General features: G+C 42.0%; 1 protein-coding gene across 1 annotated transcript in view; it reads right to left on the bottom strand.

The window, feature by feature from the left end:
• Nucleotides 1–22734, bottom strand: part of LOC138946217 (exostosin-like 3) — a 37635-nt gene extending 14901 nt beyond the window's left edge. The window contains exons 1-3 of the mRNA XM_070317739.1: nucleotides 21314–22734; nucleotides 6959–7060; nucleotides 4028–4182 (exon numbers count right to left, since the gene is read on the bottom strand). Of these exons, the coding sequence (XP_070173840.1) occupies nucleotides 4028–4182; nucleotides 6959–7060; nucleotides 21314–22616 (1560 nt within the window). The 5' untranslated portion in view covers nucleotides 22617–22734. The remainder of the gene's footprint in view (nucleotides 1–4027; nucleotides 4183–6958; nucleotides 7061–21313) is intronic.
• Between the last annotated feature and the right edge of the window lie 695 nt (nucleotides 22735–23429).

The raw sequence follows: 23429 nt of genomic DNA, 5'->3' as shown, positions 1-23429 counted from the left end.
CCTGATTCCAAAAACATATATATATGATATGTTTGGATTAAAAACACGCTCAGAAAGTTAAAACAAAGAGAGGTACAGAAAAGCGTGCTATCCTTCTTAGCGCAACTACTACCCCGCTCTTCTTGTCAATTTCACTGCCTTTGCCATGAGCGGTGGACTGACGATGCTACGAGTAGGCCTATACGGTCTTGCTGAAAAATGGCATTGCGTTCAGTTTCATTCTGTGAGTTCGACAGCTACTTGACTAAATATTGTATTTTCGCCTTACGCGACTTTATATTTAGTCAAGTTTTGACTAAATATTTTAACATCGAGGGGGAATCGAAACGAGGGTCGTGGTGTATGTGCGTGCGTGTGTGCGTGTGTGCGTGTGTGCGTGCGTGTGTGTGTGTGTGTGTGTAGAGCGATTCAGACTAAACTACTGGACCGATCTTTATGAAATTTGACATGAGAGTTCCTGGGTATGAAATCCCCGAACGTTTTTTTCATTTTTTTGATAAATGTCTTTGATGACGTCATATCCGGCTTTTCGTGAAAGTTGAGGCGGCACTGTCACGCCCTCATTTTTCAACCAAATTGGTTCAAATTTTGGTCAAGTAATCTTCGACGAAGCCCGGACTTCGGTATTGCATTTCAGCTTGGTGGCTTAAAAATTAATTAATGACTTTGGTCATTAAAAATCTGAAAATTGTAAAAAAAAATTAAAAATTTATAAAACGATCCAAATTTACGTTTATCTTATTGTGCATCATTTGCTGATTCCAAAAACATATAAATATGTTATATTCGGATTAAAAACAAGCTCTGAAAATTAAATATATAAAAATTATTATCAAAATTAAATTGTCCAAATCAATTTAAAAACACTTTCATCTTATTCCTTGTCGGTTCCTGATTCCAAAAACATATAGATATGATATGTTTGGATTAAAAACACGCTCAGAAAGTTAAAACAAAGAGAGGTACAGAAAAGCGTGCTATCCTTCTTAGCGCAACTACTACCCCGCTCTTCTTGTCAATTTCACTGCCTTTGCCATGAGCGGTGGACTGACGATGCTACGAGTATACGGTCTTGCTGAAAAATGGCAGCTACTTGACTAAATATTGTATTTTCGCCTTACGCGACTTGTTACATTTAGTCAAGTTTTGACTAAATGTTTTAACGTAGAGGGGGGAATCGAGACGAGGGTTGTGGTGTATGTGTGTGTGTGTGTGTGTGTGTGTGTGTGTGTGTGTGTGTGTGTGTGTGTGTGTGTGTGTGTGTGTGTGTGTTTGTGTGTGTCTGTGTGTGTGTGTGTCTGTGTGTGTGTGTAGAGCGATTCAGACCAAACTACTGGACCGATCTTTATGAAATTTGACATGAGAGTTCCTGGGAATGATATCCCCGGACTTTTTTTTCTTTTTTTCGATAAATACCTTTGATGACGTCATATCCGGCTTTTTGTAAAAGTTGAGGCGGCACTGTCACACCCTCATTTTTCAATCAAATTGATTGAAATTTTGGCCCAGCAATCTTCGACGAAGGCCGGACTTCGGTATTGCATTTCAGCTCGGTGGCATAAAAATTAATTAATGACTTTGGTCATTAAAAATCTGAAAATTGTAAAAAACCAATTATTTTTAAAACGATCCAAATTTACGTTTATCTTATTCTTCATCATTTTCTGATTCCAAAAACATATAAATATGTGATATTCGGATTAAAAACAAGCTCTGAAAATATAAAAATATAAAAATTATTATTAAAATAAAATTTCCGAAATCGATTTAAAAACAATTTTATCTTATTCCTTGTGGGTTCCTGATTCCAAAAACATATAGATGTGATATGTTTGGATTAAAAACACGCTCAGAAAGTTAAAAAGAATAGAGATAAAGAAAAACGTGCTATCCTTCTCAGCGCAACCACTACCCCGCTCTTCTTGTCAATGTCATTGCCTGTGCATCGAGCGGTGGACTGACGATGCTACGAGTATACGCTCTTGCTGTAAAAATGCAGTGAGTTCAGTTTCATTCTGTTAGTTCGACAGCTTGACTAAATGTTGTAATTTTGCCTTACGCGACTTGTTTACATTTAGTCAAGTTTTGACTAAATGTTTTAACATAGAGGGGGAATCGAAACGAGGGTCGTGGTGTATGTGTGTGTGTGTGTGTGTGTGTGTGTGTGTGTGTGTGTGTGTGTGTGTGTGTGTGTGTGTGTGTGTGTGTAGAGCGATTCAGAGTAAACTACTGGACCGATCTTTATGAAATTTTTCATGAGAGTTCCTGGGTATGATATCCCCAGACTTTTTTTTCATTTTTTCGATAAATGTCTTTGATGACGTCATATCCGGCATTTTGTAAAAGTTGGGGCGGCACTGTCACACCCTCATTTTTCAATAAAATTGATTTGAAATTTTGGCCAAGCAATCTTAACTTCGACGAAGGCCGGACTTTGGTATTGCATTTCAGCTTGGAGGCTTAAAAATGAATTAATGACTTTGGTCATTAAGAATAAAAAAATTGTAATTAAAATTATTTTTTATAAAACGATCCAAAATTACGTTTATCTTATTCTTCATCATTTTCTGATTCCAAAAACATATAAATATGTTATATTCGGATTAAAAACAAGCTCTGAAAATTAAAAATATAAAAATTATGATTAAGATTAAATTTCTGAAATCGATTTAAAAACAATTTCACCTTATTTCTTGTCCGTTCCTGATTCCAAAAACATATAGATATGATATTTTTGGGTTAAAAACACGTTCAGAAAGTTAAAAAGAATAGAGATATAGAAAAGCGTGCTATCCTCCTCAGCGCAACCGCTACCTCGCTTTTCTGGATTGTTAATTTTACTGCCTTTGCCACGAGCGGTGGACAGACGATGCTACGAGTGTACTTGTCTTGCGGAAAAAATGCAATGCGTTCAGTTTCATTCTGTGAGTTCGACTGAGCTTGACTAAATGTTGTATTTTCGCCTTACGCGACTTGTTTTATTTGTGTACTTTACACACTTGTCTACTCTATTCATACTTATCACATATAGATATATTTTCTTCTTTACTTGGAGCATCAGTGAGGCTAAGTCTTATGAAGATTCTGGACGTCCAAAATATTGATTGTGACACTGTGATGTTTGTAGGATTTTGTGTAAGCGTCGGGACAGACACTTTTTGGATGTTTTCCCGATTCCATTGGCATATAGCAGGGGCGGATCTGGGTTTTGAAAGGGGGGGGTGCAAAGTTCTTTTTTTTGTTTTTTGTATCTTATCAGTGAAGGCGCGAAGTGCCGAGCATGCTAGGGGGGTCCGGGGGCATGCCCCCCCGGAATTGTTTTTTAAAAAGGAAGCAAAATTGTGCAATCTGGTGCAATCTGAGCGTGTAAAGTGCTATTTTCAGGTGATACATTTTTCTTCTTTTTTTTTTCTTTTTTTTTTTTTTTTTTTTTTTTTTTTGTTCCGCTGGGGGGGGGGGGGGGTGCAATTGCACCCATTGCACCCCCCCCCCCAGATCCGCCCCTGATATAGTCTCAGTTTTGTTGGTCTTCCAGCCATCGTACTTTGGTTTTCTGCCAGAAGCCGCCAGCGTAAACCAACAAGCTACGTAAGCCAAGCCAGAAAAAAAACCAAAAAGTTACGTTCACAGATATTTCGACCCAGCGGTCTCTTTAGTGAACAGACACACAAACAATAGTTCTACAGAACAAAATTATGACAAAATGTTCAGATGATCAAATGACAAAATAATTGCCTCGCGTGTGTCTTTCATGCAAAGGGCTTAACATTTTGTCAGACAAGGTTTTATTCTGTATATATAGTGTGTGTCTGTCACTTAAAAGACCGCTGGGTCAAACAGTCTGTGCACTAAACAGACCGCTGGGTGAAAGTATATAGTGTGTGTCTGTCACTTAAAAGACCGCTGGGTCAAAATATCTTGAACGTAACGTTTTGTTGTGTCAATAATTTAACGTTCCAACAACAGACCTTTCTTGTGGTATTTTTATTCTGATTTTTGAAACGTTTGAAAAAAATAATGTCCTGACCTCCACAGGAACGTTAAGTGAGGGCCAAGGAATGTCGGAGGCAGGGGGTTCTGGATCGTTCCACACAATGATGACCTTGTTGAGGAAGGGGAGATTATTCAGTCTCTCCAACGCCAGTATAAGGGACTTCACTCGTTTGTATGTCAGTATCATCACTGAAACAATCGAGATGCCGGACGTGTAAAAGCTGAAACAATCTACTGTCAAAGATCGTTTTAAGATACCATGTACACAGTCACATAACGTCAGAATCACCACTTCTTCTTCTTCTTCTTCGTACGACGGTTGTGTCAGAAGAATCACCACTGAAACAAGAGAGAAACCGGAAATCAGAAAGAAGAAAGAAAATATACTTCCACAGATCGTCCTAAGGTAGTATAATGTACTGTCACATAACGTCAGAATCACCACTAAAACAAGAGAGAAACAGGGCATTGTGAAACCTACAACAGATCTGTGTACACAGACACATAACGTCATTATCACCACTGAAACGAGGCGTCCGAAAGCTGAAACAGTCTGTGTACACAGACACATGACGTCATTATCACCACTGAAACGAGGCGTCTGAAAGCTGAAACAATCTAAGGCCAAACATCGTTCTAAGACACCGTGTCACTTAAAGTCAGTATCAACATTGAAACGAAAAAGAGAGAGAGAGAGAGAGAGAGAGAGAGAGAGAGAGAGAGAGAGAGAGAGAGAGAGAGAGAGAGAGAGAGAGAGAGAGAGAGAGAGAGAGAGAGAGAGAGAGAGAGAGAGAGAGAGAGAGAGAGAGAGAGAGAGTGACGGGAAAGCTAAGATAATCTACTGCCAAAGACCGTTCAAAATGACCGTAAATACTGTCGTAAAAGATGCCAAGGGGAACTACCAAGCTTGTTCATAGGATTTGTTGGCTTATATTTATATTTGGGACTGGGTGGCCGAGTGGTAACGCACTTGCGCTCGGAAGCGAGAGGTTGCGAGTTGGACCCTGGGTCAGGGCGTTAGCAATTATCTCCCCCCCTTTCCTAACTTAGGTGGTGGGTTCAAGTGCTAGTCTTTCGGATGAGACGAAAAACCGAGGTCCCTTCGTGTACACTAAAATTGTATAGGCATAGATAAAAATGTCCACCAAAATACCCGTGTGACTTGGAATAATAGGCCGTGAAAAGTAGGATATGCGCCGAAATGGCTGCGATCTGCTGGCCGATGTGAATGCATGATGTATTGTGTAAAAAATTCCATCTCACACGGCATAAATAAATCCCTGCGCCTTGAATATGTGCGCGATATAAATTGCATAAAATAAAAAAATAAAATATAAAAATAAATCCCTGCGCTTAGAACTGTACCCACGGAATACGCGCGATATAAACCTCATATTGATTGATTGATTGATAGTCACATGGAATGCTAATAGTCACATGGAATGCTAATTGTCACATGGAATGCTAGTTGACATATGTCCGGCAGATGATTGCCCCCATCAATTGCTGACTGGAATTACACAAATAAGAATGGTATATTGTTGGAACGTTATATTTATAACAAAACAAAACGTTACTTTCACTGATCATCAACAAGCAGAGGAGGATTGTCTTGCAGATCTGTCTTCCCAGACGAGCTTCTGGACAATTTGTCAGACAAGTTTATTTTCTGTATTATAAGTGTTTGTCTGTCAGACCACTTTGATGACCGCTGGGTGGAAGATGAGTGAAGCGGTTTGTCTTGTTACACTTATCACGTTCCACTAACATACCTTTCTTTTCTTTTTAAATTTAGTCAAGTTTTGACTAAATGTTTTAACGTCGAGGGGGGAATCAAGACGAGGGTGTGGTGTATGTGTGTGTGTGTGCGTGTGTGTGTGGAGAGCGATTCAGACCAAACTACTGGACCGATCTTTATGAAATTTGACATGAGAGTTCCTGGGAATGATATCCCAGGACATTGTTTTCTTTTTTTCGATAAATACTTTTGATGACGTCATATCCGGCTTTTTGTAAAAGTTGAGGCGGCACTGTCACACCGTCATTATTCAATCAAATTGATTGAAATTTTGGCCAAGCAATCTTCGACAAAGGCCGGACTTCGGTATTGCATTTCAGCTTGATGGATTAAAAATTAATTAATGACTTTGGTCATTAAAAATCTGAAAATTGTAAAAAACAATTTTATTTTATAAAACGATTTAAATTTACGTTCATCTTATTTTTCATCATTTTCTGATTTCAAAACCATATAAATATGTTATATTTGGATTAAAAACAAGCTCTGAAAATTAAAAATATAAAAATTATGATCAAAATTAAATTTTCCAAATCAATTTAAAAACACTTTCAATGTTTCATCTTATTCCTTGTCGGTTCCTGATTCCAAAAACATATAGATATGATATGTTTGGATTAAAAACACGCTCAGAAAGTTAAAACGAAGAGAGGTACAGAAAAGCGTGCTATCCTTCTCAGCGCAACTACTACCCTGCTCTTCTTGTCAATTTCACTGCCTTTGCCATGAGCGGTGGACTGACAATGCTACGAGTATACGGTCTTGCTGAAAAATTGCATTGCGTTCAGTTTCATTCTGTGAGTTCGACAGCTTGACTAAATGTTGTATTTTCGCCTTACGCGACTTGTTTATTCATTTGTTTTGGGATAATTGCTGACAGAGATGGGGTGGAATGAAGTTGTCAATGGTCGAATTAGGCAAAGAAGAAGGCGAAGAAGAAGAAGAAGAAGAAGAAGAAGAAGGCGAAGAAGAAGAAGAAGGCGAAGAAGAAGAAGAAGGCGAAGAAGAAGAAGAAGGCGAAGAAGAAGAAGAAGGCGAAGAAGAAGAAGAAAAAGGCGAAGAAGAAGAAGAAGAAGAAGAAGAAGAAGAAGAAGAAGTAGAAGAAGAAGAAGAAGAACAATGCCCACTATAATTGTCCAGGTGGGAAGGTCTTGCATACATACTAACCTGTGAACTGTTCCTGAGGTACGTTGCCTCCAAGATGTGAACTGAACTGTTTGTTGGGGCCTGCTTCTGCACTTCCTACTGTCATCGCCCCGTACGCTGGTCCTGCAAACACAGCCAGTCTCTACGATTACAGTAAGAACAGACAGACAAACAGACAGAGCAAGCCAATCAGAGAGAGAGAGAGAGAGAGAGAGAGAGAGAGAGAGAGAGAGAGAGAGAGAGAGAGAGAGAGAGAGAGAGAGAGAGAGAGAGAGAGACAGAGACAGAGACAGAGAGACAGAGAGAGAGAGAGAGAGAGAGAGAGAGAGAGACAGAGAGAGAGAGAGACGCTTTGACGCTTTGACATTTTATTGAATAAACACGAAGGTTCATTTCAAAATGGGTTGGTTGGGGTAGGCTAAAGGGTACAGCTTTGCGAGAAATTTAAAACAATACACAATATTCATCGTTTCTGTCGCGGCATGGAAACCAGTCCGCGTTGAGTGTCTGTGTCTTCTAGGTTTAGCACAGTCGTTCGCATCGTGGAGTGAGATCTTTTATCATCCAGATTGTCAATCACCTGGTGCACTGCCTATACCACCGCTAATATTACGCAAGATCCTGTCACATTTGTCAAGAGAGAGCGAGAGAGTTCTTTCCATGTCTCTTATACTTGAGGTGTCTTGGCACATTTCATCTGGTGAATCAAAAGGAATGTCACAATTTGTCCTGGTCCTTCGGGCAGGTGTTTCTGTCTCTATGTTCTTCAAGCTGCAATGTCCCTTAAGCCCTGTCCAGACTTGGCCGCCGTTTTACGCTCTATGCGCCGCAGGCCGTTTTGTGCGTCGCGCGGGATTTGCCGAGTGGCCACACATCGACGATTCTTTTCACAACGCGGTATCAGTGGAGCGGGTCAGCTGACAAGAAGGTTCAGTTGCATTCGACTGCTGCGCCGCGAGCGGCTGACGTCATCGCTCTGGTTTGCTCTGATTGGTCAAATTTCCATCGTTCTATGTCTGTGTCATAGAAATTAGAACACGCGCTATTCTTCTGCAAATAACGCTTCGCATTCATAGCACGCTGCGGCGCTCCCACGTGGGCCGTTTTGAGCATAAGTCAAATGTGGACAGGGTCGGCCGGGAGTGTCTGGACGGGCCTTTAGGGCGCCCACTGTCACTGACTGTAGTGTTGATGTTTTTTGCACGCTTTTCATCACCTATGACACCACCGTGACCTGTAACAGTTGTCTTGGCTCTACTGCGTGCCCGAGAGAGAGAGAGAGAGAGAGAGAGAGAGAGAGAGAGAGAGAGAGAGAGAGAGAGAGAGAGAGAGAGAGAGAGAGAGAGAGAGAAGTCGACTCGCACACACACGCGCGCCGCATGCCTGCAATCACGTTCGCACTCAACACAACACACACACTCACACACAACCGCGATACTTTTTAACATGCACTGTTGAGTTTCGTTGTGCGCGCGCATCCCAGCGGGCAAGAGAAAATGAGGTTGTGAAGAGAAAGTGGTGGGCTTTTCCTTGTCTCTAAATCTAGCTTATGACCGTAGTCCGCCGCTTGTGCAAAACGGAGTGAAACTGACGAGCCTGTTCAGCGCGGTAGTGGTTTCCAGGGGCGGACGAGGGGGGGGGGGGGGGGGGGGGTTCTGGGGTTTCCGGAAAACCCCCCAGCCAAAAAATAAAAATATTTTTGTGTGGTTTTTTGGGTTGAGTTTCAATTTTTGGGGTATTAATCAGTGACAAAATCTGCTGCCTGAAACTGGTAATGATCATCCTCAGAATGCACCAGATTGCACCATTTTGCATCCTTTTTTTCAAAATTTTCAGGGGGGGGCATGCCCCCGGACCCCCCTAGCAAGCTAGGCGCTTCGCGCCGTCAACTCGGCGCTTCGCACCTTCACAATATACTTTTGGAACCCCCCCCCCCCCCCATAAAATGAACTGATCCGTCCCTGGTTTCGCTGTGCTGCATAGCACGCTTTTCTGTACCTCTCTTCGTTTTAACTTTCTGAGCGTGTTTTTAATCCAAACATATCATATCTATATGTCTTTGGAATCAGGAACCGACAAGGAATAAGATGAAATTGTTTTTAAATCGATTTCGGAAATTTAATTTTAATCATAATTTTTAATTTTCAGAGTTTGTTTTTAATTCGAATATAACATATTTATATGTTTTGGGAATCGGGAAATAAAGTAGAATAAGATAAAAGTCATTAATTAATTTTTAAGCCACCAAGCTGAAATGCAATACCGAAGTCCGGCCTTCGTCGAAGATTGCTTTATAAAAATGTCAATCAATTTGATTGAAAAATGAGGGTGTGACAGTGCCGCCTCAACTTTTACAAAAAGCCGGATATGACGTCATCAAAGACATTTATCGAAAAAATGAAAAATAAGTCTAGGTATATCATACCCAGGAACTCTCATGTCAAATTTCAGAAAGATCGGTGCAGTAGTTTACTCTGAATCGCTCTACACACACACACACACACACACACACACACACACACACACACACCACGACCCTCAAGAAACAGTATATATATCTTTATATTTGAAGAAGGATTTTCGAAATGTTGGTCCAAAAACGTATTCTGAGTTCTCGGCATTTTTGGGTACACCATAGAATCATTGTGCGACGTATTTTTGTAATGTTCAACCCCTTGCTTGCAATAAAGCGATCATTTTCAACATGTTTTAGTAACATTCGACACCATTTGAAAACTTTGGACGCTGTTTTCGAGAATCGTTTTTTAACACAAGCACCGTCAATGGGAACTATTCTTCTTCGAGACTAATTGTTCAACCTTCTTACTTAAAAAAAAAAATTCTCAGAAATGATGTCTCAGAGTAACAGAGAGATTTTAAATGATTTATCGAGGAATAATTTTTGAAGTTCTGTCAAAGTAAAACCACTTTTTTTTCGAAATTTATATTGTGCCTGGGATATCTATCGACCCAGGGAACAAAATCTGTTCATAAATATGAAAATGTTGATCTGTTACTGGATCTAGGGGCCTGTTTAGAGTGAAATAAAACACAATTCAAAGTTCTATCTTTATCATTCTGGAAGATGAATGTCCCAATAACTACATGTTTTACACTAAAAAGTCGCAAAAAACGTCAATTCTGACCCATAAGTCTTTCAAATATTATTTTATAGGACAAAAAACACTTTTTCTGAGTTTTTTTTTTATCGAGGACCTTGGAAAACAAATAGTGAAAAGCTTTCCAAAGAAACAAATCCTTATCTCCGTGCCAAGGCAAGGCAAGGCAAGGCAAGGCAAGGCAAGGCAAGACAAGGCAAGGCAAATATTTTATTTCAAGAAACCCCATGGGGGTACATGAAAACAAAACAAAAATACAAGAACAAGAAAGAGAGAAAGAAATGCAGGCTGTTCCACCAATAGCAGGCTGTTCCACCAATAGCAGGCTGTTCCACCAATAGCAGGCTGTTCCACCAATAGCAGGCTGTTCCACCAATAGCAGGCTGTTCCACCAATAGCAGGCTGTTCCACCAATAACAGGCTGTTCCACCAATAGCAGGCTGTTCCACCAATAGCAGGCTGTTCCACCAATAGCAGGCTGTTCCACCAATAACAGGCTGTTCCACCAATAGCAGGCTGTTCCACCAATAGCAGGCTGTTCCACCAATAGCAGGCTGTTCCACCAATAACAGGCTGTTCCACCAATAGCAGGCTGTTCCACCAATAGCAGGCTGTTCCACCAATAGCAGGCTGTTCCACCAATAACAGGCTGTTCCACCAATAACAGGCTGTTCCACCAATAGCAGGCTGTTCCACCAATAGCAGGCTGTTCCACCAATAGCAGGCTGTTCCACCAATAACAGGCTGTTCCACCAATAGCAGGCTGTTCCACCAATAGCAGGCTGTTCCACCAATAGCAGGCTGTTCCACCAATAACAGGCTGTTCCACCAATAGCAGGCTGTTCCACCAATAACAGGCTGTTCCACCAATAACAGGCTGTTCCACCAATAGCAGGCTGTTCCACCAATAGCAGGCTGTTCCACCAATAACAGGCTGTTCCACCAATAGCAGGCTGTTCCACCAATAGCAGGCTGTTCCACCAATAGCAGGCTGTTCCACCAATAACAGGCTGTTCCACCAATAACAGGCTGTTCCACCAATAGCAGGCTGTTCCACCAATAGCAGGCTGTTCCACCAATAACAGGCTGTTCCACCAATAGCAGGCTGTTCCACCAATAGCAGGCTGTTCCACCAATAGCAGGCTGTTCCACCAATAACAGGCTGTTCCACCAATAGCAGGCTGTTCCACCAATAGCAGGCTGTTCCACCAATAGCAGGCTGTTCCACCAATAGCAGGCTGTTCCACCAATAACAGGCTGTTCCACCAATAGCAGGCTGTTCCACCAATAGCAGGCTGTTCCACCAATAGCAGGCTGTTCCACCAATAACAGGCTGTTCCACCAATAGCAGGCTGTTCCACCAATAGCAGGCTGTTCCACCAATAGCAGGCTGTTCCACCAATAGCAGGCTGTTCCACCAATAGCAGGCTGTTCCACCAATAGCAGGCTGTTCCACCAATAACAGGCTGTTCCACCAATAGCAGGCTGTTCCACCAATAACAGGCTGTTCCACCAATAACAGGCTGTTCCACCAATAACAGGCTGTTCCACCAATAACAGGCTGTTCCACCAATAGCAGGCTGTTCCCCCAATAACAGGCTGTTCCACCAATAACAGGCTGTTCCACCAATAGCAGGCTGTTCCCCCAATAACAGGCTGTTCCACCAATAACAGGCTGTTCCACCAATAGCAGGCTGTTCCCCCAATAACAGGCTGTTCCACCAATAACAGGCTGTTCCACCAATAGCAGGCTGTTCCACCAATAACAGGCTGTTCCACCAATAACAGGCTGTTCCACCAATAACAGGCTGTTCCACCAATAGCAGGCTGTTCCACCAATAACAGGCTGTTCCACCAATAACAGGCTGTTCCACCAATAACAGGCTGTTCCACCAATAGCAGGCTGTTCCACCAATAGCAGGCTGTTCCACCAATAACAGGCTGTTCCACCAATAGCAGGCTGTTCCACCAATAACAGGCTGTTCCACCAATAGCAGGCTGTTCCACCAATAGCAGGCTGTTCCACCAATAACAGGCTGTTCCACCAATAACAGGCTGTTCCACCAATAGCAGGCTGTTCCACCAATAGCAGGCTGTTCCACCAATAGCAGGCTGTTCCACCAATAACAGGCTGTTCCACCAATAACAGGCTGTTCCACCAATAACAGGCTGTTCCACCAATAACAGGCTGTTCCACCAATAGCAGGCTGTTCCACCAATAACAGGCTGTTCCACCAATAGCAGGCTGTTCCACCAATAACAGGCTGTTCCACCAATAGCAGGCTGTTCCACCAATAGCAGGCTGTTCCACCAATAACAGGCTGTTCCACCAATAGCAGGCTGTTCCACCAATAACAGGCTGTTCCACCAATAGCAGGCTGTTCCACCAATAGCAGGCTGTTCCACCAATAACAGGCTGTTCCACCAATAGCAGGCTGTTCCACCAATAACAGGCTGTTCCACCAATAGCAGGCTGTTCCACCAATAGCAGGCTGTTCCACCAATAACAGGCTGTTCCACCAATAGCAGGCTGTTCCACCAATAACAGGCTGTTCCACCAATAGCAGGCTGTTCCACCAATAGCAGGCTGTTCCACCAATAGCAGGCTGTTCCACCAATAACAGGCTGTTCCCCCAATAACAGGCTGTTCCACCAATAACAGGCTGTTCCACCAATAACAGGCTGTTCCCCCAATAACAGGCTGTTCCACCAATAACAGGCTGTTCCACCAATAACAGGCTGCTCCCCCAATAACAGGCTGTTCCACCAATAGCAGGCTGTTCCACCAATAGCAGGCTGTTCCACCAATAGCAGGCTGTTCCACCAATAGCAGGCTGTTCCACCAATAGCAGGCTGTTCCACCAATAACAGGCTGTTCCCCCAATAACAGGCTGTTCCACCAATAACAGGCTGTTCCACCAATAACAGGCTGTTCCCCCAATAACAGGCTGTTCCACCAATAACAGGCTGTTCCACCAATAACAGGCTGTTCCCCCAATAACAGGCTGTTCCACCAATAGCAGGCTGTTCCACCAATAGCAGGCTGTTCCACCAATAGCAGGCTGTTCCACCAATAGCAGGCTGTTCCACCAATAGCAGGCTGTTCCACCAATAGCAGGCTGTTCCACCAATAGCAGGCTGTTCCACCAATAGCAGGCTGTTCCACCAATAGCAGGCTGTTCCACCAATAGCAGGCTGTTCCACCAATACATACACAACAAGAGGCGAAGCCTTCAAGGCTCACGTAAGAAATCGACAAACAGTAACACAAGCTCAATCACTTCGTCACACATACCAGGGCCGGACCAAGTTCGTTTGAGGGGGGGGGGGGGGGGGGGTTCCAACTGAAGGCAGGGGTCCAAAGTCCACATTTTTTTTTTCTCTGAGAGGTACATTGGATGGCCAGTAACTAAAAATTTCCCTGAATTCAGTGTTACGTGTTTTTTGTTTTTAATTTTTATATATGTGTTGACAATGACAGTTCAGTTAAATAAAGCGTTGAACACATTATATGTATTTTAATTTTTACCAATCTGTCACTCTGTGAATGTGAAGCTGGTGTGAGTGTGGTATTTAACACATTACTTTTGATTTGTACCTAATCTCTGCCTTTGTTAGCTCCAGTAGGTGTGTTTTCAACAGTTTTGTTCAATTTTGTGAAACGTTACTGTTTTGAGACAAACCAGACACATATTTTTCCATTTAGGACAGCTGGGCTCAACATATTAACTTTGTTGACTAAACAAAGGAGCCATTACACAGATACACACTCATTCTGACAATCACTCACCAGATTCTTCACAATTAAGAAATGTCTCAGATAAGACACACGCAAGCTTAAAAAAAAAAGTCTTAAGAACAAAAACGTTACGGCAACAACAATGTATTTATTAGTTCTTACTAAAATCACATGCTTCAATAAAAAAAAAGCATAAACTATACAGACATGCTAACCAGCATTGATTATGGCACACACTTGAGTCAAAAAGCTATGGCATTAACATAAGCAGTGTTGAATCTTGTTTCAAACTGCACATTTCAGTCAAAAAGCGAGTGAATCGGTGTTTCAATCATTAGCAAAATTAATACTGCTGTTGAGGTTTGGAATCAATGAACAATAACTGTTCACACATCAACACTGTCAAAGTGTAAAAAGAAAAGAACTGTACATGCACCCACATACTAAGCATCATATCTCAAGATCAAATAAGGAACAGTGTTGAGCCCTTGAAAATGTTTTCAATAATACACACTTCAGTCAGAAAGCAAAAACAAAAAAGTAACTACACACATTCCTGCCAGCACAAATCAGATAGATACATAAGTAAAATTAATACTGTTTTTCTGGTTTGGCATCCACAGAAGTTATGTTTTTGTTTTAAAGCACACACTTGTAAAGGTATTTATTAGTTCTTACTAAAATCACATGCTTAAATAAAAAATCATAAACTGTAAAGACATGCTAACCAGCACTGATTAAGGCACACACTTCAGCCAAAAGGCTATGGCATCAACATAAGCAGTGTTGAATCTGTTTCAAATTGCACACTTTAGTCAAAAAGCTATGGCATCAACATGAACAGTGTTGAATCTGTTTCAAATTGCACACTTCAGTCAAAAAGCACATCTCAGACAATAAGTGAATTAGTGTTTCCAATCATTAGCCAAATTAATACTGCTGTTGAGGGTTAGAATCAATGAATGGTAACAGTTTACACATCAATACCGTCAAAGTGTAAAAATGAAAAGAACTGTACACACACCCACACACTTAGCATCAGATCTCAAAATAAAATAAGGAATAGTGTTGAGCCCTAGAAAAATGTTTTGAATAATACACACTTGAGCCAGGAAGCAAAAAAAGTAACTACACACATGCACACCAGCACAAGTCATACAGATACATAAGTCAAATTAATACTGTGTTTCAGGTTTGGCATCCACATAAACAGTGTTGTTTTTGTTTAAAATCACACACTTGTCAAAAAACATAAAAGTAACTGTACACAGTTCTGTTCAGGTTTAGCATCACTGTAAACAGTTTCAAATCAGGTAGATACCAGTCAAATACAAAAATAACATAAAACTGCACATTGGTCCAATTAAAAAAAAAAAAAAGATTCAGACTTGAGATCAAAAGTAAATAGTGTTGCATTTTTTTTTCAATCACACATTTCAGTCGAATTGCATACAACTGTACACACATGCTAGGCAGAACATCGCAGACAATGAAAAATGTGTTTCTAGTTGTACATAACAACCCCATCAAATCAAATTAATACTGTCTTTCAGGTGTCGGATAAAAAGGAAACATTATGCAACAAGTATTCACCATCTTGAATGAAATTTAACCAAATCGTCGACGCAAATACGGAATCGCCGCAGCGAAACTTCGCGATCGGCACCACGCTTCCATGTTTTCGCGAAGCGGCGCGGTGACCTCTTGCCCTCCAAACCCCGGTGCGCACGAAGTGATGACGTCAATAGGGAGACCTCCATCGCTATGTAGTGTATGAATGGTGTGAATGTACTGTGTTGTACGTCTTGTTTTATTCATGTACCTCTGTTTATCTGCAGGCAAGCCAGTCACATGTATAGTATGTATATTATAAACATTCAGTTTTTAAACTGCTGCGGCAGAACAGATGCTTTTGCAATCTGAACGTTTTTAAAACCAGTGGTTCTGATTTTATCACTTAAAAAAAAAATAAAAAAATAAATCTTTTGGATCGAATAAGAACTGAACTCTTTTATACCCCATTACCCTTCTGACACAGTATAGGCACAGCAACAATATTGACCACGGGCGTAACTGGTACGTGCCCAATATCGAATTCTTAACAATTTTATCAACGTAACTTTTACAGTCCCTCTCCGTCATCCTCCCGGCCCCACCCCCACACACCCAACTTTTTCCTGGCATATAACCACGTGATGTCCCAAATAGATACTAATTCTGGGGACAAAAATATAAATATAGCATAGCTGGGATGGACGCGTAGTGGCGTCTGAAGCCAGCGGTAGAAGCAGCAAACGGACAGGGCACACATGTGACTCTCCAATTGCTGCGATACAAAATGATGTTGTATTTCTAGGGTACTTCCAGCACTGTAGAAGCAGCAAACGGAGAGGGCACAAATGTGACTCTCCAATTGCTGCGATACAAAATGATGTTGTATTTCTAGGGTACTTCCAGCACTGTAGAAGCAGTAAACGGAGAGGGCACAAATGTGACTCTCCAATTGCTGCGATACAAAATGATGATGTTGTATTTCTAGGGTACTTCCAGCACTGTAGAAGCAGCAAACGGACAGGGCACAAATGTGACTCTCCAATTGCTGCGATACAAATGATGTGGTATTTTTAGGGTGACTTTTGTGTCATCCAATTTTGTTTAAAATGGTTGTTTGCTTGCTTTGAGCATTCGGCGGATGTACATGAGTAAAGGGCTAGTCAGGTACAGCTAGTGGGCTTGGATATGTTCGGTGAAGCAGAAGCAGTAAACGGAGAGGGCACAAATGTGACTCTCCAGTTGCTGCGATACAAATGATGAGGTTGTATTTTAAGGGTGGTACATGGTCGGTGAAGCAGAGGCAGTAAACGGAGAGGGCACAAATGTGACTTTTAAATTGCTGTGAAAGCTGAAACAAAACAGTGTGTTGGCTATGAATATGTCCATTACAAGTATTTGGTTATTCAGGGCGTGTAGATATGTATATTATGAATAACTGCCTAGTCAAGATGTTTGGCGTGGATGTATGGGTCCAGCATGGATAAAGTAATCGGAGAGGGCACAAATGTGACTTTTAAATTGCTGTGAAAGCTGAAACAAAACAGTGTGTTGGCTATGAATATGTCCATTACAGGTATTTGGTTATTCAGGGCGTGTAGATATGTATATTATGAATAACTGCCTAGTCAAGATGTTTGGCGTGGATGTATGGGTCCAGCATGGATAAAGTAATCGGAGAGGGCACAAATGTGACTTTTAAATTGCTGTGAAAGCTGAAACAAAACAGTGTGTTGGCTATGAATATGTCCATTACAAGTATTTGGTTATTCAGGGCGTGTAGATATGTATATTATGAATAACTGCCTAGTCAAGATGTTTGGCGTGGACGTATGGGTCCAGCATGGATGAAGTAATCGGAGAGGGCACAAATGTGACTTTTAAATTGCTGTGAAAGCTGAAACAAAACAGTGTGTTGGCTATGAATATGTCCATTACAGGTATTTGGTTATTCAGGGCGTGTAGATATGTATATTATGAATAACTGCCTAGTCAAGATGTTTGGCGTGGATGTATGGGTCCAGCATGGATGAAGTAATCGGAGAGGGCACAAATGTGACTTTTAAATTGCTGTGAAAGCTGAAACAAAACATTGTGTTGGCTATGAATATGTCCATTACAAGTATTTGGTTATTCAGGGCGTGTAGATATGTATATTATGAATAACTGCCTAGTCAAGATGTTTGGCGTGGATGGGTCCAGCATGGATGAAGTAATCGGAGAGGGCACAAAGGTGACTTTCCAGTTGCTAGGAAACAAACCAATTTTCTTTGTCAATTTGCATAGGTTAATGACTTGCCAGTTATATGATATGTATATTTGGCATGGATGCGTAAAGCAGGAGAGAAGCAGTAAGCGGAGAGGGCACAAATGTGACTCCCCAATTGCTGATAACAACCAATTTTTAAAAGGTGATAGATCTTTTTTCTTTTCCATTGATATGTACAGAACGAGTAAACTGCGGTAGGTCGACGGGCTCTCATTTTCATGGAGTTGTTGTTCGGTTTTAAAATTCTTGGTTTTCTTTTCGTGGCGGTACCTCTCTGCGATGACACCTGAGAAGGTATCATTACAGACAGGTTTATGGCGATTTTACCGCCACATTGTGGAGATTGGTTATATGGAAGTACAAATTTGGTGTCGGTCTCCGCCACAAGTTGCGGAAAAGTTTTGAAACAAATTTGGAAAAAAGAACATATAACGTGCATGCATACAAATAATTATATGGTATGCAAAAGTCGCTGAAATAAAATTCAGCGGCACGAACAACAACTCCAGGTGTGGGCTACATGATTTGTGTGACAGCGTGAGGAGTGTCAACAATAGGTTGACGTGTGTTAAAACATCGTGTACAGGTATCAGCATTGCCAACCTAAACTTTGAAACGTAAATGACTTTATGACAAGTCATAAAAAGTGTTATAAAAAACGCTCGCGCTGGACCCGAGTACTCTTCAGACTGGCTCGCTCCCCCAGTATGAAAGTTTTTGTCTTGTGAACGTTTAAGATTGATCTGTGTGAATTACAGGCATTCCCTTTGCTATATAAATACATTGCATGCGAGCCGAGGATGTGCGTGGTGACTGGCCTTTCTCTTTTATTTGATCACAGTGAAAATGCACACACACATTCACACACACACACACACACACACACACACACACACACACTCTCTCCCTCTCTCTCTCCCTCTCTCTCTCTTACACACACACACACACACACGAGTACAGACTCATACACACACACACACAAACACACACAAACACACACACACACACACACACACACAGTAACACTAACACATGTGCACAAAATGAACACACACACACACACACACACACACACACACACACACACACACCGCGCGAGAGAAAAAGACGTCAAAGACTTTTGACCGTGACGTAATCTTTTTATGACGCTATATTCCTCGTCAATGTGTGACGAGTTCGGCTGTTCTATCAGACTGCCTGGCTGGCTGTGGCTCCGCGAATTCCTCCCACCGCCAAGTAGTTTTTTTGTGGTTTATTTCGCATTTAGGTCCCAGGTAACATTATGAAGTTTTAATACGATCAATCGGACCTATTATCAAGTTAGTGTATCAACTTTTGAACGAACTGCGCCCAGTAGTTTCCCAGCAATAAGCTGTTAAGTCGAGACACACACACACAGACAATTAAAGTCTGCTGGACCCTAGTACTAGCGTACTCGGGGATGAAGAAATATGTGAATAAAGAAAACTGTCACTGTGTTTCTGTTAGCTTGTCAAGAGAAACCAGAAAGAGAGCGTTTAGAAAACGGCAAGAAAACTTGCTCTTGAATGATGTTTTTGTTGGGTAGCTGCGGTTGATGAAATCAATCTAAAACTCCACGCAATGCGTCAATCCACACGCTCCGCTATGTGTACTCGATTCGAAGATCGCATTTTCCTAAATCCACTACAGGCTTTTCTTGCAATCGATCTTGACGATGTCTGTGACGACTGTTTGACGGAGTTATTTCGCTTGAATCCGAGGCAAAAACGTTCATTCCTAAAGCTTACATTGGGCATAAACAAAAGTGACTCAGATCAAACTTACATATTATTGTGTACATGTGGATGCACATGACAGTTACAAAGTGTCTGCTCTCTACAATTGCCTTGTCCCCCATTAAATATGTGTTTCGGAGCAAATTATTCACTGTTTAAAGATGTTGTTCCCTGCCTCGGTTTGAAGCGACGCAAATATTTGGAGCCCGTAAACTGCGCATGCCAACAATAATTTCTGGACATTATCTGTTCAGGAAAGGAATTGTGCGTTTTATTCACAACTGCTGCAAGAACATTTCCCTGTTCATTGCTAATCAATTAAGCACGCATTTTATACCTCTCAATGTATCAATGACATCGGCAAGCGTTTATGTCTCACAGTTTTCATTTCATCCGTTGTTAATTTTATTCATTATTTTCATTCATTTATATTCTCAGGCTTACATTCACAGCGCGCGCGCGCGCGCGCGTGTGTGTGTGTGTGTGTGTGTGTGTGTGTGTGTGTGTGTGTGTGTGTGTGTGTGTGTGTGTGTGTGTGTGTGTGTGTGTGTGAATAGAATAGAATAGAATAGAATAGAATAATGTTTATTGTCATGAACCAGTAAAGTTATTGACACAACAAACAACAAATAATGCATTATACAATGCTAAAACAATCCGTAACAAATTTGCCAAGACGAACTTGAACTTCGTCTTCTAAAAATAAGTTACTTGGATTTTTGTTAGCATATTTCATATTGATATGTGAAGCATCTTCTTTAAATTCATCCCTTAATTTAACATATTTATTGCATTTATCTAGAAAATGTATTTCATCTTCTATGACATTGCATTCAATACAAAGACGATTTTCTTTAGGGATATTCTGATGTCTTCCACTTTCAATTTTTAGACAATGTGTGCTAGTCCTTAATCTGCTTAACATCTTTCTGTGTTTATTATTCTTAATTCGTATTAAGTATGACTGCATTTCGTAAGATTTACTGATCATAGAATAAAACTTAAGTCTGGAATATGTATCTGATTTTTCTTTTGTCCAGTATCTTATATATTCCTCTTGTTGTTTTTTGTCAATGGCAAACTTTAATTTGTGTACATTTAATGTAGATTGGTTATGCCAAACGTGACTAAAACCTAAGTTACAAAGAGATTGTCTAACAAATTGTAGCCATGGCGTTTCTGTCGGATGGTGCAACATTGAGTCATATAATTGATGTATATACGAATCTTGTTTGGAGTCTAGAATATGCGCCCAGAATGCTATTGTTTGTGATAACATTTTTAATCCTAAAGGGAACCTTCCTAATTCCCCCAGTACAGGTATCCACATAGCTTTTCTATGAACTCCAAGAAGGAATCGACAAAATTTGATATAAACAAATTCATGAGGATTTTTGCTAGATAAACATGATCCAAAGAAATGATCAGTATTTGTTTGTTTTATTTTATTATTAAACGTAAACGGATACCAGATTTCAGCGCCATATGTTAATATCGGATTTACAAGTGAATCAAATAAATGTATCATTGTGTCTATTTGCACGTTTTGATTGCTGAAAATTCTGCGGAGGGAATGTGCTGCTTTATTACCTTGTTTACTTAAATGATCTTGAGCTGTATCAAAATTTCCATTTTTGTTGAATATGACCCCTAATGTGTGTGTGTGTGTGTGTGTGTGCATGCGTGCGTGCGTGCGCGCGTGTGTGTGTGTGTGTGTGTGTGTTGTCTATCTGAGGGAGAGAGATAAAGAGAGGAAGAGAGAGGAAGAGAGAGAGAGAGAGAGAGAGAGAGAGAGAGCGAGAGAGAGAGAGAGAGAGAGAGAGAGAGAGAGAGAGAGAGAGAGAGAGCTAAAGAGAGAGTGACAGAGATCTTCAATACATGAGGATGAAGACTGACACAGAGAAGGAGAATAAAGCACCAAAGCTCACCCTTGTTACTTACCCCACATCTTGGCTGCAGTAGGTATCACTGGCTCGTACGGTGTGTGAGGAAAAAGAGAAAAGGGATCCCCCGGTCTGTTGAACAAGTCTCGAGCCAGACCCAAACTAAAGTTTCTCTGGAACTGGACAGAAGCAAACCTCGTTCCCGTAGGTCCCAGTGACGTATCCTGAAACGAAATCCCAGGCTGTATGTTGTGCAACGTCACTGCCGGTTCCCGTCTCGCAGGGGGCGATGGGATACGTAGCCTCGTTCTGACAACAGCGAGCGTCGTGGCCACGATACGTTCAGGTGAGCTGAAGTAGCTCTCCCAGAAGAGTCGTCCGAAGCGGCGAAGCTCTGCGATGTCGTTGTCCTCGAACGATCGGAGGTAGGGCATGAGATCACCGGCTTGTGGGATAGCGAGAGATAACGTGGCTTTCTCCCAGGACAGAAGCTCGCTGAAAGGAAGGCGATTATGCATTGCTCCCAGAATGACCGGAACCGCTCCGTTCTTCAAGGCCTCGTACAGTCTCGTCTGAAAACTCGCCGTGGACGAAAAGGAATCGTCCAGAGGGGAAACCAGCAAAGCGAAGGTGGACCGAGACAGAACACTTTCTCGTTGTCTCGGTTCTCCACACAGCTTCCATCCCGTGTTTTGTGCAGTATGGGGTGTGGACGCTTCACACGATAGTCTTATTGAAACGTTAGCGCCTTCTTTGTTCTTGGACTGGATGCCTCGAAGCAGTGAAACTACAACCTCCTCCCGGTCTTCAACATGTTGGTCTGACTTTGCAGACACACGGACGATTTCGCCCCAAAAGGACAGTAGGTGGCCCCTCCGTGCCGGATCCATTGAAGGTAAACTGGAAAAGCCACCTCCAGTTTCGGTCTTTATCCAGGGTGGTATAATGACGTCATAATTCTGACGAAATGGGGACGCCAGGAAAGCCGACTGCGCCACAAGAGCTCTACCCGTATCCACGTTTCCGAAATAGTCTTGGTTGGTGTCGGCAAGGTTTATCAAAACGTGGTTCGTTCCATCCCGGTTCCAGAAAGGCAGGGAACGAAGGTTTTCTTCCAGTCCTCGATTCGACACACCTTCTTCTGAATCGCTCCCTCCGAATAGCACGACAAACACACAGGTGTTTTGGGGGTCCTGAGTTCTTTTTCCAACGCGGCTAAAATGGTCTATAATTGAAGCAAAAGTAGACTTGTCCGAGGCGAGGGATACTTTCGGAGGGTAAAAGTAAACGGGAAATCCTGAAAAAAGCGAGCAACGCGAAAAGTCGAAGCAGGACTCCATCTGACATCTCCGGGACGACATTAACGAGTCTTTCACGGGTTGGGGACCGCGTGTGCCTGTATCTCCGCTGAAGAGAAGACTGCTCAGCAAGTTGTCTGTCTCGTGAACTGAACCTCTCGCAGGGTTGTCTCTCTTCGCTGGGTTGGTCTCGTGAACTGAACCTCTCGCAGGGTTGTCTCTCTTCGCTGGGTTGGTCTCGTGAACTGAACCTCTCGCAGGGTTGTCTCTCTTCGCTGGGTTGGTCTCGTGAACTGAACCTCTCGCAGGGTTGTCTCTCTTCGCTGGGTTGGTCTCGTGAACTGAACCTCTCGCAGGGTTGTCTCTCTTCGCTGGGTTGGTCTCGTGAACTGAACCTCTCGCAGGGTTGTCTCTCTTCGCTGGGTTGGTCTCGTGAACTGAAGCTCTCGCAGGGTTGTCTCTCTTCGCTGGGTTGTAGTCATGTTGAAACAGGCGTGCAGGCGTGTAATGCGATCGGAGCAGCACCAGCACCATGCAGATGGCCACGAGACAGAGAAACAACTTGAGAACAACCTTGCTGCACAGGTACTGCTTCCACGACGGCGAGGACGCCATTGTCAGTACCTGCCGAATAGAAGAACAACACTGTAAACCGGAGGTTATATTTCCGTATCACATTTATATTAACAAGAACAAGATACCAATGAAAATGTACTCACCAAAACACGAACAATTAAAACACGAATGTGACCGGTTTCGACATATGTTCTTGTTCTTCTCACCTGCAGTCTCTTGTTCACATTCTTACATTGATATTAAACTAGCAGTCAGGGCCCGGCTTACCCCTTAGGAATTTATTCCAAGAACCATCACACA

The sequence above is a fragment of the Littorina saxatilis genome, linkage group LG13 (genome assembly GCF_037325665.1).
Source record: "Littorina saxatilis isolate snail1 linkage group LG13, US_GU_Lsax_2.0, whole genome shotgun sequence".
Classification (NCBI taxonomy): domain Eukaryota; kingdom Metazoa; phylum Mollusca; class Gastropoda; order Littorinimorpha; family Littorinidae; genus Littorina; species Littorina saxatilis.
This window is presented reverse-complemented; position numbering and strand designations above follow the sequence as displayed.